The sequence below is a fragment of the Chionomys nivalis genome, chromosome 12 (genome assembly GCF_950005125.1).
Source record: "Chionomys nivalis chromosome 12, mChiNiv1.1, whole genome shotgun sequence".
In the NCBI taxonomy this organism is placed as follows: Eukaryota; Metazoa; Chordata; class Mammalia; order Rodentia; family Cricetidae; genus Chionomys; species Chionomys nivalis.
This window is the reverse complement of record NC_080097.1, coordinates 61,522,467-61,537,019: the sequence shown is the minus strand read 5'-3', so window position 1 is coordinate 61,537,019 and position 14,553 is coordinate 61,522,467. Positions and strand designations below refer to the sequence as shown.

Here is a 14,553-nt window from a genome sequence, read left to right as displayed (position 1 = left end):
CATAAGCAGCCCCTGAAGTAGAAGCTTCTCATTCCTAGAAGATGTGTGAATAGAAGTGGTTGGAAGGTAAGGGTGTTGTTATCTAAAATGGACCAACAGATAAAAGAGGAAGACCCAGAGAGCTACAAAAGACTCAGCTCATAATCAGTTTAGTGAACTCCTGAGGGTATGTCCCAACCCTAAAAGATCAAGCTTTGCTTTATCCTCCTGAGGCTCATCTTCTGTCTTTCCCTGACATCCAGTCCTTTTTCTATTCCTGGGAATGTGCTCTGTAAAACCCTACATGACCCCCAACATTACTGCTACATTCTGCTTCCCTAGTCCCCTTCTACTGGCTCTTTGGCTTTCCCTTTGATTCCCCTGTCTGGTTTCATGTCACATGTACTCTCTTGATGTATAATTTTCTGCTTGTTTTATTTTTTCAGACTTCTGCTATATCTCTTTTTTTCTCTCTCATGCCCTTTTCTATTTCTATTTCAGTGGAATTCCTCCACATTTCTACTTATGTGCAAACATTAAAATCTAGGAGCTGTATATGAGAAAAAACATGCTATATTTGTCTCTCTGAAATTCAAAAGGAAGAAGGTTTTTACTGAACTTCTGCCACCAGAGGTCTGAAGTATTTGGATATTTGAACTAAGCTGCTGGTTGCCCTCTAGTGCTTATGAGTTAAATTATGAGAATGCACAGGAGCAGCAACAGCTACCTTTTTTAGACTGAAGCTACAACTTTGTGATAATCATGCCAGGCAGGATTTAGATAGAAGGTTGTAGAGTTTGCTCTACAGCTGTCAGATATGGCTATGATTCATGTAAGATTGCCAAATATAATTTCCGGTTGTTATAGATTGGAGATCAGAAACCTGCTTAATATATGGGACCAAGCCTTGTTACCCAAGATAGGGTGTTTTTGGTTGTTTTTTTTTTGCTAAGTGAAATTTGTGTTTATATGTTGCCCCATTTATACTCCAGAAATGTGCTGGTTGGTTAAAAGAAGTCACTGGTGAACAAGAAACCACTGAAGGAAACAAAGAATGATGAGCTCTTGTCATCATCCACTCTGCCTTCACCCTTTCATCACAATGTAAGGATTTTCACTGGGCATTAAGACATGTCATGGACTACATATATCTGGGAGAAGCCATGAAAACTCTCATTAGTATGAACTGCCAAGTAGACCTCAGAAGACTCCATGAGCTTTCTCATGTAGGCAGACACTGCAACCTCAGAGTGTGCCTGCTTCTCTTTAGTGGAAGACACTGTAAGCAGAGTCAGCAAGTGTCTGAGGTAGAAATGCTACTGTGCTGTGTGATATGCATGTGTTTTCTTCTTCAGTATTTAGTGGATATACTAAAGTTCTTGGTCCTTCCCTCCTTGAGCAGCATAGCAACATTGCAAAGACTAAGACTTGGGTTGAAGTTCAGGACATAACATTTATTACCGAGGGGAATTTGCGAGTTTGCCTTACAATTTTAAGCTTGATTTTTGCATTGCTACATGTAATTGAAGGGAATGTCTACTGAAATGTTTACTATGATGGGTAAAATAATTGATAGGTACTTATTATTAGCTCATGCCAAAAATGTGTAGGTTATTTACAGAAATGGAAATTGTATGTGATGGGGAATAAATACCTTGCCTAGTGCCACGAAGTGCCTGTCATAGCAGAGTTTTTCTGCTCTCCTATGGTGTCAGATTCCCCTCTGTATGCTATGAATATGTTTCAATGCCATTGGTTAATAAAGAAACTGCTTTGTCCAATGGCAGGGCAAAACTAAACTAAATGCAGGAAGAAAGAATGCAGAGACAGGCAGATACCATGTAGCCACCCAAGAAGCAAGGTAAAAACCACAAGCATTGTGTTAAAATATAAAATAATGTAAATGGGTTAATTTAAGATAAAAGAGCTAGCTAGGAATAAGCCTGATCCTTTGGCCAGTGTTGGAATTTTAAGTTTTCATGTGATTATCCGGGTCTGGATGACCAGGAAATCAAAGTATGGTCTCCAGATACACTCCTATTTAGAGCCCATTGTCAACTCTCACTAGAAACCGAGTTTGTTGTCTCAATGAATGACATCCCTGTGGTTGTCTGCATTTCCATTTAATTTTCTGTTTAGTAGAATTCCCACAAAAGATTAAAATTACTAAGAAAATCATATTTTCAGTCAATATCCACTAAATGTTTCTTTATAACGTTTTCATCCAGATATATCATTGTTTGCTCATATTTATCTCACCACCATCCCTTGTTCCAACCCCACTTCAGTCAGTCTTCTCTTCCTCCAAATATTCCAAGTCTACATTATACATAGATTATTTACAAGCAACCTACTGAGTCCATTTAGCACTATCTACATGCACATGTGTTCAGTCTTCAGGATGTGGAATTGCAAAACCTAGCTGAGGGGCTGTCCCTAGAAGAAACTGATTCTACCTCTGTCCACAGGTTTGACTACCTGATGTTCTTATCAGTTGAACCATGTGTACTCTCCCTTATCCATGTTGTCATGCCAACTGGTGTTATCATGATGTTAGCTTTGCTCAGGCAACCATATTTTTGAGATTTATGGGTATATTTCACTTGTCATTTCTAGAGGAACCTATCTAGTATCAGGCATTCTAGTCCTCTGTCTCTTACAATATTTCTGCCACCTCTTCTGTGATTCTGTTGAGTTTTAGATAGAGGAGTTTGTAGATGTTTCAGTTGGACTTTGTACCATATTGTGTCTCTTACTTGTATTTTGACCAACTGTGGTTTCTTAACCTATGGAGAAGAAAAAGGTACATAGATTTGTCTATGGGAATTGTCTTGACTGTTAATAGGTATAGGGTGGTCCAGCCCACTATGGGTTAGAACATCCTAGGCAGGTGGTCAAAAATTGTATAAAAAATCTAGATAAGTATTACTTGACCTGCAAGTCAGATAGGAAGTCACATTCTCCTTTGACCTTGTTGTATCTCTTTAGCTGTTAAGTGCCTTCTTTAAATAGAGGTAATAGTGTATAAAATATCAAGCAGTCCTGGTTTCTGCACAAATTCCCTCAGTGATAGACTGTGACCTGGTATCATAATCCAAAATGAATATTTTCCTCTTCCAAAATTGCATTTTGTCAAGTTATTAGCCAAAGCAACAGAAGAAAAACTATGATATCAAGTCCAATAAGTGTTGCCAATATGTGTATGGGTGTGGGTCATCCACTGAAGCATGTGGAGACTACACATATCTACACCTTCAAAGAAGAGTGATTTGTCCTCCTCCAGCAGCTATCAACTGGTCATAGTCCTCTGGATGGAGTAAGACCCACCTAGAGCTCCTTCCCATTTGTGTGAGAAGTTGGCTGGCTTAGTCTTATATAAGTGATTCTCACATGAGTATCCACATAGATCAGCTGAGGCAGAACACTACATGATCACTTGTTCTCTGCATTTTTATTGGTTGTAGTTATTGTTTGATTGAGGACTACATTATATGTGGTTACAATAACAGATATTTAGAATGTACTAAGGGATTGTGCTGCTTTAGTAAGGAGGTGGTTGTAGGTCTCCTCCAAGATCCCTAACCTCACTAGCCTGGGTAGTTGACAGTGATTTTCCTCTTGTTTCTATGTCCAATTAGAGAGCAGTTTATTCCCACAAAGATATGAGTCCCACTATTGCATACTTAGGTTTTCATGCCGTATTGGCTATTGTAGTTAATAGACATAACAGTCAGGGAGGAGAATTTGTTGCTTCTCTCCCTTGGAAATTTGAATGCACCCTCTGGTGTCACGAAAGTTAGTAACCGGGGAGGATGGCTTCAGTCAGATCAAGCTGGAATCCCTTCAGTACTGTGTTTTAAATGATGTCATCATCAATAGAGATCCAGTGAAATTCCTGGGATACAAACAAGGTCGATAGTAATAGTCTAAAAGGGTTAAGAGTCTCTTGAAATTTCCTGACCAACAACTTGCATGAGGGGATCCCATGACTGGTATTGAGTTTATTCTTTTTAAATATATCTATGGCTCTTGAGAGAAGTACTGTCAGCACAGACGGAAACATTTAATTCAAACTATGTATTCATATGCACAAACACATCTACCTATACTTATGTATTTCTATGTAATTTTAGCTAAATAGAAACTAATGTGATTCCTTAAAATGCTTTAAAATGCGGTTACTGTAATTTCACCCTCCTCCGTCTCCCTCCTTCTATGTTAGTCTTCTTTCCCCTAATTTTTTCTATTTCTCCCATTAAATTTTGTTTACCTTGCTTCCCCCAAGCACACGATCCCTTTTGAATCTTTCTGGCCTCTGTGGTCACACCAGGTTGTGTTTTCACCTTTGAAGATCTGCAATTATTGTCTCTACGATCTCCACTGCAGTCGGCAGTTCAGCAACAGAACGTATGGCATTGTTCTTTCTGGGTCTTGATCAAGTCACTCAAAATAGTTTTTCTAATTCCGTTGGTCTACCTGCAGAGTTTATGGTGGCTTTTTCTTCGCTTTAGTGTATATCCCATAATGCATAGGCACCACGTTGTCATTGTCCTTTCATCGCTTGAAAGACTTTTCAATTGTTTCCATTTCCTAGTTACTGTGAATAGAAGAGCAATAGAACATCGCTAACAAATACCTGTGGAGTAGGGCGGAGAGTTCTATGGACATAGACCCAGAAGTGGCATAGCTTGGACATATGGTAGGCTTATCTTCAGTATTTAGAAAATTCTCTACACCTATTTCCAGAGGAGCTGCACCAATGTGCATTCTCCCGAGAATGAATGTGGGTTCCTACTCCCAACACAACTCCCCAACATTTGTTGTCAGCTGTTTTTTATTTTGTTTTGTTTTTCAATTCTAGATGATCTGACTATTGGGTTGAGAAGAAATCTCAAAGGGTTTTTTTTTTTTTTTGCATATCTCTAATTACTAACAATGATGAGTAATATTGAGATTATTTGTAGCCATTTTTATTTCTTCTGAGAATTCCATCTGACAGTCATGTTTTCCTAACATCAGCATTTCCTTCACCAGGAACGGATGGGGTGAAAAGGGTTGGTTTAGTGAGAGTTGCGGAGATGGCCTCAAGTCACTTTTGTTGTTGCTGCCAGTCCACTAGGGGGCACTGCAGAGTTCCTAGAAGTTATGTTTTCTTACACTGCCTAGAGGTGGCAGGGCAAGCTGGGACAGCCGCTTTGGAAATCAGTATAGCGATTTCTCAGAAAATCAGGAAACAATCTTCCTCAAGACCCAGCAATACCACTTTTAGGTATATACCCAAAGGATGCTCAATCGTACCATAAGGACATGTGTTCAATTATGTTTATAGCAGCATTATTTGTCATAGCCAGAACCTGGAAACAACCTAAGTGCTTCTCAACAGAATGGATAAGGAAAATGTGGTATATTTATACCATGGAGTACTGCATAGCAGAAAAAAAAAATGACATCTTGAAATCTGCAGGCAAATGGATGGAGCTAGAAAACACCGTGTTGAGTGAGGTAACCCAGACCCAGAAAGACAATTATCATATGTACTCACTCATAAGTGGTTTTTAGACATAAAGCAAAGAAAAGTCAGCCTACAATTCACAATCCCAGTGAACCTAGACAACAAAGAGGCCCCATACATGGATCTAATCCACAAGGGAAGTAGAAAAAGACAAGATCTGCTAATAAATTGGGAGCATGGGGACCATGGGAGAGGATACAAGGAGAAGGGAGCGAAAGGGCAGGGAACAGAAAAAAATATATAGCTCAATAAAAACAATTTAAAGTTGTCATTGGAAGATATTTGCACGTGTTCAATGTAGGTATTTGAATATTATACAATATCTCAGCAAATTGCTATTAATAGAAAATAGATTCCAGAAAAGACATAAGGCAATCCAATCACAAAGCAAAGAGTAGGGGTGACTGACTGGGGTTCACCGGAAATTTAGATCTCAATCATTCTATATAAAACCACAGGTATCTAGAATCTGTTCACTCGATCTTGTGTGCTTATAAATCCATCGATCTTGTGTGCTTATAAATCCATTTTAAAAACAGGTCTCTGAACAGATATAAGCAAAATAGACTCCCACTGGGCATTGTAAGGATGGACATTCAAGAGAAAACATCTTCACTGCTTTCAATTTTTGTTTTATTTTTAAAATTTTCCTATATTCAAAAAACTGGAAACTATTCCAATTCCCTTTATATCATATATAATATATACACATTACCTATCTATCCATCTATCTAAAAACTAGAAAGAAAAGGAAAACATGTTTAAGAAGAAAACTGGAAAATATGTGGTATGAAAAAGTAGTAGGGCAGGGCCTCGCTGAACTTGAGCATGAATTCATAGCCTGGTCAGAATCATCTGTGTTTTCATTCATAAAAGATCTGGGAAGAAGGCAAGAGATTGAAAATAAATCATGGAGAAAACACGGGCATGCCTCATTTTTCTTAAAACCAATAAAAAAAACTGTGTTGGGGGATAATCTGATAATTTCAAGAAATTCTTTTTATTCCTTGTAGTGTATTGCGTACTGATTGACCCACTGTGTGATTTAAGGTGCCAGGACCTTCTCACTGAGTACATTAAATACACTGAAGTGTGGTCCCATGGCCGAACAGAAGATAGCCACACAGAATGACCCCAATGATGTTTTTGTATCCATACTGCTCTGTTGTTGCCTTTTTTAGTCTTATAGGACTTTTGTATTTATTTTATGCTTACCTCTCTTGTGTTTTATGGGGGTTTTTTGTGTGTGTATGTTTGTTCTTTGTTATTATTTTTAAATTCTGGTTACTTGTTTGACTGTCTATTTCCTTCCTAAAGAGAGAGGTGGAGGGAGAGCGAAAGGGCATGTCTCAGGGTGGAGGAGGAGACAGAAAAGATCTGGGAAGAGTTGGCAGATGGGAGACAAGATAAGAATACAATGTATGAAATTCTTTTCCAAAAAAAAAAAAAAAATCAAAGAATGTTGCTAGTATTCTTCAAGATTCTGCTTAACCCACTGAAGCCATTAGTTTTCACACCAATATTCGGCATTTATGAATTCCCCTCCTCACACATTTTCCCCTAAATTCACCTTATAAGAAGTGTTACATTAGAAATCTAGTGTCCTGGGCTCTATCATTGTCCTCCACAGTTGTGGAACAATTGCCATGCAGACTCTTGAGAAGAAGATGGGTGGAGTTTCTTATTCAGATGAATGAGGAAGCTCAGCACTTCAGAGAGAATCTGCTGTGTGTAAGCACAAGTGTGTTTAGGCACAAGGCTTGACACCCTCACAGCTGGAGAGAAGACACTGCGGAAACTGGACAGGGACCATGGAGAGGAAACTGAGAGCTGTGCTGGGGGTTCTGTGGGTGCAGATTTGCTGTGAGTTGTGCTCACCTAAGTTGCTTTAGGGATTCTATAGAGATGGCTGTGGAGGAGGGGGAATGAGCCGACCCAAAGCCCCTGTATGGTCATCCTCGTGGTGTCTCCTGGGGTATTTGACAGGTGTGGGTGAAAGCCCTTCAGTGATTCTGGTTTGTTTTACTATTTCCACGCAGGGGTGAGAGGAATTGAGGTGGAGCAGAGTCCTTCAGCCCTGAGTCTCCACGAGGGAAACAATTCTACTCTGTCATGCAATTTTTCTACCACTATGACAGCTGTGCAGTGGTTCCGGCAGAATTCCAGAGGCAGCATCATCAATCTTTTCTACCTGGCTCCAGGAAGAAAGGAGAATGGGAGGTTAAATTCAACATTTGTCTCCAAGGAGCGGTACAGCACCCTGCACATCAGGGATGCCCAGCTGCAGGACTCGGGCACCTACCTCTGTGCTGCTTATGCACAGTGCTCCCTGCAAGCCTGCAGCCTGTCTGCAAACTGCAGCTGGGTGTGCAGCTACAGCCCTAACATGAGGAGACTCTGCAGAAGGCTTTTCACAGCGGTGGCTTTATCAGATCTCCACCAATTACAAAGAAGGTGAGAGGAAATATAAAAATACCACAACTTAAATTTAGATTGACATGATACAGACTTGAGGAAGCGTAAATGTTCAGAAACATCCCCCACATGACTAAGATGTACACATTTATTTTATCAAAGCTAGCACTAACATCATGAAATAGAAACCTCTCTTAAACATTATAGAATCATCTGGATCATTTCTCAAAATTGAAAACACAGAGTAACTGTTTCCTTCCTGTGTTTAGAGAGCATGGGACAACACTTCCAGTTAATCTGCTCAATATGAAGTTGATAAAAAAGTAAATTTGAAGATCTAATAAATTAATTTTTAGAAAGGCAAGATAAACCAATCTTATTAAATCGAGACATAATTTCTACAATGTCTTCATATTTTTCAAAATACATGCATTTAATTTTGCAATATAAACAAACATTTCACATAAAATGATCAGAGCCAAAATATAAATGAATATATATATGTAATTTATATCACAATGATATTGCAGCAATTAATTCTCCAAATATATTTATGTTTCTGTAATGTAATACATATACAAATCTTCTCATTGAAGCATTGCTTTCAGAAGAAAAAAATGGAAACATCCTAAAGGTCACACAATAAAGAACTAATTAATTTTGCAATAATTGAATATAATCCAAGCAATTGCTGTTTCCCAAGGTTTGACAGATGACAACATACAGTTGAAAAGCCAGGCCTGCCATTAGTCTCAATAAGGAACCAGAAAACAGCCATGGTCATTCACAAATTGTCTGTCCATTGCTGTTTTCATGTGGAAACAGCAGCCGAGTGCTTAGAACAGCAACTAGATTGTCTAAAACATTTACTTTCTATAGCTTTACAAATTAACTGACTTCCTTGTAATTCAGTCATCTTTATCCCCATTGCAACCACATTTGTTTAAAATGTAGATTATCTAAGCTTCCTAGATAATAAACAATTCCTAATTTCCAATAAGATTTATGTGAGCATAGCTAGAAGTGGTGACACTAGAAATAACAGCTTTACTTTTTTTTACAATAAGAATTATAGATATGATGTAATTCTAACAGGTTTGCCTTTATATGTTACTTGGCCTTTTTCCTTTGCAGATTTTAATATTTTTTCTCGTTCTGTTGTTTAGTGTTTTGCTTATTATATGACAAGGGAACTTTCTTTTCTGGTCAAGTTTATTTGTCATATAACCTTCTGGTACCTTTATAGGCATGTACATATCTAACTGTATATATCTAACTCCACACATTCCTTCTTTCTTTATGGAAACACACAAGTAAAAAAAATCAAGCCAGAATAGAACAAACAAACAAAAAAACAGTAAAAAATGAAAAAATATGAAAAGCTCATATATATGCAAAGACATATGGACACACAAAAAGGTATTTAAAACCAGAAAATTGGAAGCTATTACACATAAGCAAGTGAGTAATATCTTTAATAATGACCCAGTTAAAGCATTATGAAACCAAAAATGAAAAGCCAAAAAACCACAATTGAGTTCACTCAAGTTGGCAATCTATTGCTGGGCATGAGGCCTGCCCTGAAGTGGGGTTTGTATACGCAGTGAAATGCTCATGGAGAAAACCTAATTTTCCCTTGTAAGCAGTTTTAAATTGGAGATAGTTTCTTGGTTGGGGGGGGGGGAGATGTTGTCCATCTTGCCCTCTCAGCACTGAGGCCCCATCATATTGGACCTGTGGAGGCGCTTTGCGTGTGACTACCTATGGGCTAAATCGAGCATGAGCAGATAGGAGGCTGGAGTGGCCAAGTTGGCACAACAAAAGTGAGTTAGAAAAAGGCACAGTTGGTGCCAAAAGCACGACAGCTACACGAAAAGCGTAAGAGCTATGCCAAAAGCATGACAGAAAAAGACATAAAATTCACAAAGGTAACATTGCAAAGCCCGTGAAGAATACTCCCAGGCAAGATAACCCTGAAGGGAAGCAAGAAGAGAGGAGATCTGACTTATTCACAAGAAGATGATTGGAGTTAGAGATGGGGTAAGATGATGTAAAGTGCCTGATGCCTACATGATCCCCATTAGGGGCTATAGGAGCCACAGCTCCTGCAGATGTGACTGTTAACGTGATTGGTTAATTTCCCTTCCATTTCTTCTGGAATTCACGGGTTTTTGCTTGTAATTATAGATTCTCACACAATTAAAGCAAGTTAAAGAATTTTATTTTTTTTTTTGTTTTTGAGACAAGGTTTCTCTGTGCAACATCCCTAGCTGTCCTGAAACTGAAACTAGATCTTGTACACCAGGCTACCTTTAAACTCACAGTGCTGGGATTAGAGGTGTACACCACCACCGCCCAACAACAACAAAAAAAAAAAAAAAAAAAAAAACACTTTTTTTATTCCAAGAGAGAAGAATCGATTTGAAGCTAAAATTCAACCCACTAGAGAAAATAGTTCACTGTCTGATGTTTGGAACTCACACAAGATTTTCTAGGCTCCAACAGGCTTGGACATTTCCACTTCTACAGGTTTTCCATCCCTAGCTCTGTTGGCTTAAGCTGATTGCTGTATGCTTGGTGGTTGTCCCACAGTCCTTGCATCTTCAATATGTTTCAGTCTCCACTGCTACTGAGGCTGCACTTTCACTAATGCCTCCTCACCATGACTCCTTTAATCCAGTATCCCCATTGAGACTATGTCTACTTCTATGCCATTATCATGATGTTTTCATTATTAAGATTTGTAGTACATATTAAAATCTGTAATGGTGATGCCCCCCTCAAGATTCTTGTTATTTAGGTGTGCTTTGGCCTTCTTCGATCTTTTGTACCTCCATATATATTTTTAGGTTTTCTTTTTATGTCTGTAAAAAACAGCCTTGAAATTTTATTCATGGACCACATGAATTAATCTTCTAAAAAGTGGGTCTTCTACCAAAACGAAGTATGTAGATACAATTCAATCACGATTAAAATTCCTGGTATATTCTTAAAGAAGTTTCCCTTTCTGTCTCTAACACCATTAATGTTTAAGGTCTTGCATTGGGCTATTAGATGAATTTTTAATTAATTTTTCTCAAGGTGGCAAAGGTATAGTTTTCTTCTACTGCACAGAGATATCTATTTTTCTTATCACCATTTACTGAACTTGTCTTTTCACCACTGCATATACTTTAATTATATTGCTTAATGTTTTCTCAAGTATAATTCCATTGGTCTATGTGTCTCTTTCATTAGAGTAAAATGTTGTTTTACTCCAATGATGCTGTCCTACAACTAGATCAGAAACTGTTATATCTCCCATATTATTATTTCTACTTAGTTTTAGCTTTGACTCTTCTGGGTACATTGTGGTTCCATGTGTTATTAATTCTTTTATATCCCTGTGAATTATAGTATTGGGATTTTGATAGTGATATTATTGAATCATTAGATTACTTTCACTAGGAAACCCATTTCACAAAATTAAAAACAAACAAGCATCTTGGCAAAGAGGATGTAGTGTGGCCCAGTGAGTCACACAGTATACAGCTGAGTTCATACATCTTTTCTGGTAAGTCTTCCATGCCTCTGGCTTATCTATACTATAGATAATGGACCTTCACTTATACTCTTCTTGAATATCCTGTTGATGTCTTGTGTCATGGAGATCCTGCAGCTTTGGATCTTCAGATCTGGGCCCTTCACATGTTCCAGCACTTCCTAGATTAAGAGGATGTTAGGGTGGGATAACACCTAGCCCTGGCTCTGGGCATGGATGATAGCAGCTTGCTTAGCCCACCACCTTTCCTCATCTCACCACCCAGGCCAGCTCTCCAGCACTGCCCCAGCTAGTTCACCCAATACAGCAGGCAGAATGGAGAGGAACCAATTCAACTATTCTCATGCCCTTCCATCTGACTTACCCACACTCAGTCCAGAAGAGACAGTTAAGTTATTCTTTCCAGCCGGGCGATGGTGGTGCACGCCTTTAATCCCAGCACTCGGGAGGCAGAGGGAGGCGGATCTCTGTGAGTTCGAGACCAGCCTGATCTACAGAGCTAGTTCCAGGAGAGGCTCCAAAGCCACAGAGAAACCCTGTCTCAAAAAACCAAAAAAAAAAAAAAGTTATTCTTCCCAGGTAAGGTGCAAACCCCACAATTCCAATTGTCACAGTTGGTGAGAGGCTGTCCCAGATCTTCTGCTCTAATGCCCCAGAGGCCAATTCTCCCACAAGCTGCAGATGGCATATGCTCAGGTGAGGCAGGCATCTTTCCCTCACCCTTGCCAACACAAGACAGATGAAGTGGGAAGAACCCAGATCTTCTACTCTCACACCCTTAGGGGCAGCTCACCTGCAGCACTGCTAACAGGGTCAGCTCTACTGTACTGCTCAGTCCAGGTACAAGACCCACTCTCCCGAGTGCTGCAGTTGGTGAGAGGCAGGTCCAGTTCTCCCTAGTGCTCCAGACTGTGAGGGGTAGGGCTAACTCTGTGTTAACCTATCCTGTTTCAGAGGTAACAGGAGTCAGTAACATCAACATAGACTGAGGTTGTGGCAGAGCAATGGATACAGGCATGGCTTTTGACAGCTCTTAGTCCCAGAAGACACCAGAGCTCCTGGTGGTAGCACTCAGATCTTTACAACCACAGCAAAAGCAAAACCCTTAGATATTAACATGGTCCTAACTGGCAGCCCAGATCCCTACCTTCTTCAATGTGGTCCTTGGTACCAACACAGACCATGGACATGAAAACAGATCCTGGTTTTGTTTGCAGTATGAATACAGACATGGCCCAAGGCTGAAGCCCAGGCCTGATATGTCACAATGGATCTGACTGGCAGTCACAATCACTCAGATGGTCACTCAGATTGGTGTGGACCCAGCAGAACAATGTCCTGAGGTGGTAGCCTAGATTCCAGGCATCTTCACTGCCCCAACACACATACCATATATAATCAGGATGCCCATGACATGCAGGGAGGTCGCACTGTCTCAGAGTATAAGGAAGAAGACCAGAAAGTAGTAATGATGAGCTCGAGGACTTCCAGCAACACACTCAGATAAATGAATGGGATCAGGCCCTTCCAGAGGCTGCCAGGAGCCTTCAGCACACAATCATCTGCTGGTCAAGGACAAAGATGCACCAAAAACTCACAGCACCTAGCATCTCCCACAAGTCAACAACTGTCAAGGCCTCTTTTAATGTATATTGAGAGCTCACACACTTCTGTCCCTATCCCCAGACTGAGATTCAGGCATAATCTCTGCTTTTCTTTTGGAAGAAACAGAATAGCCTATGTCTCTGTCTCCCAGCTACTCAGGTTCCAAGTTCTTCTGCAATCAATGCCCTCACAAAAATTAGTTTAGGCACCTGGACACCCTAGGGTTCAGCCTCTTCTTCCTCAGGAAAGCTTGGCTTGACACTGTGGGGTGAACATGGTCAGAAGAGAACTGGGCATAATGACTACCTGTTGTTCAAATCCTTGGGGTAATAATTGGTCATGAATCCACACAGCTCAATTTGCTCATATGTTGTACTTTGTAGCTCAATGGTGAGATTCTCCATCTCTGTCATCTGTTATTCCTGCTTAGTGAAGGTGGAGAGTTGGGATGGTTTGCCTCCCCAGTAGTCCCTGCAGGTAGATTAAAAACAAGTGAACTTGTATGCTTAAATGGTATAGGGCCCGAAGAGTCCATACTGAGTTACAAGAAGACGCCCAAGGAAGAGGAAATGCTATGGACCCAGTGAAGTCTGCAAAGAACAGGGTAGCTATGCTCAAACCACTGTCCATGAGCTATGTCTCTGTCCTAAACACCATGGTTATACATGTGCCCCACTCCCTAATGCAATCCTCTAGACTTGGAAGGCATAAGTTAGCCCAGCCATGTAGATTTGGAGGACAGGGTCACCTCATGTTTGATGTGATACAGGTAAGTCCTGTTGTCCTTAGAGCTTAGCAGCACCAAATACTGATCACATGTGTCCAGGACCAAAGTGTCTGAATATCTGAGACTTTGTACATGGCCAGGGGAGATTTTTCTCCCTTCTTATTAGCATCAGATTCCCATGGAAACTGAAGGAATCCTCTAGGATGAAGTCCAGCAACACCTTAACCTGGAAGAGACACCTAACTAGTCACTCCTTTGCTCCTGTTGTCCTTCCTTCTCATTCAGAATGAGATTAAGGATCTCCCAGAAAAGCAGGTGTAGGTTTGGCAATCCATGGTTCTCCCAAGCTAACGATCAGAAATCATTTACTCTGGGCATGCTCTTGGGACACGTAGAGAAGCAGGATAAGCCCATTGCTTCCCAGAAGCTCCCAAATGCCAAGCCCCACTACTGAAAGGCCCAGCTCAAGCTCGACCTCCTCCAGGAACCTCCCCATTCCCTTCCCTGAACTCACTGTACCTTCCCCAGAACCATTTATTTCTCCATGTTTTACACTAAGCCTGAAGTCTACCCTCCGTCTACCTCTCACAGGTCTCCCCATGTTCTCCATTCTATCTCCCAAGCAGCCTTCTCAGTCTTGCCAACATGTCTACGGGCACTGAAAGAATATCCCACTGTCACATGGTGTTTCCAGAACACTAGTGACATCACAGAAAATGACAAGGGCTCTCCAGAATACAATAGAATGTCCAGAGAAGGCCATTATATGGTCAC

General features: G+C 40.3%; 1 gene segment (V, D, J or C); it reads left to right on the top strand.

The window, feature by feature from the left end:
- The first annotated feature begins 7,302 nt into the window (after positions 1 to 7,302).
- Positions 7,303 to 7,949, top strand: LOC130884690 (T cell receptor alpha variable 22-like). The segment is given in 2 exon segments: positions 7,303 to 7,354; positions 7,531 to 7,949. Coding segments are annotated over 2 exon segments (471 nt in total).
- Positions 7,950 to 14,553: the final 6,604 nt, after the last annotated feature.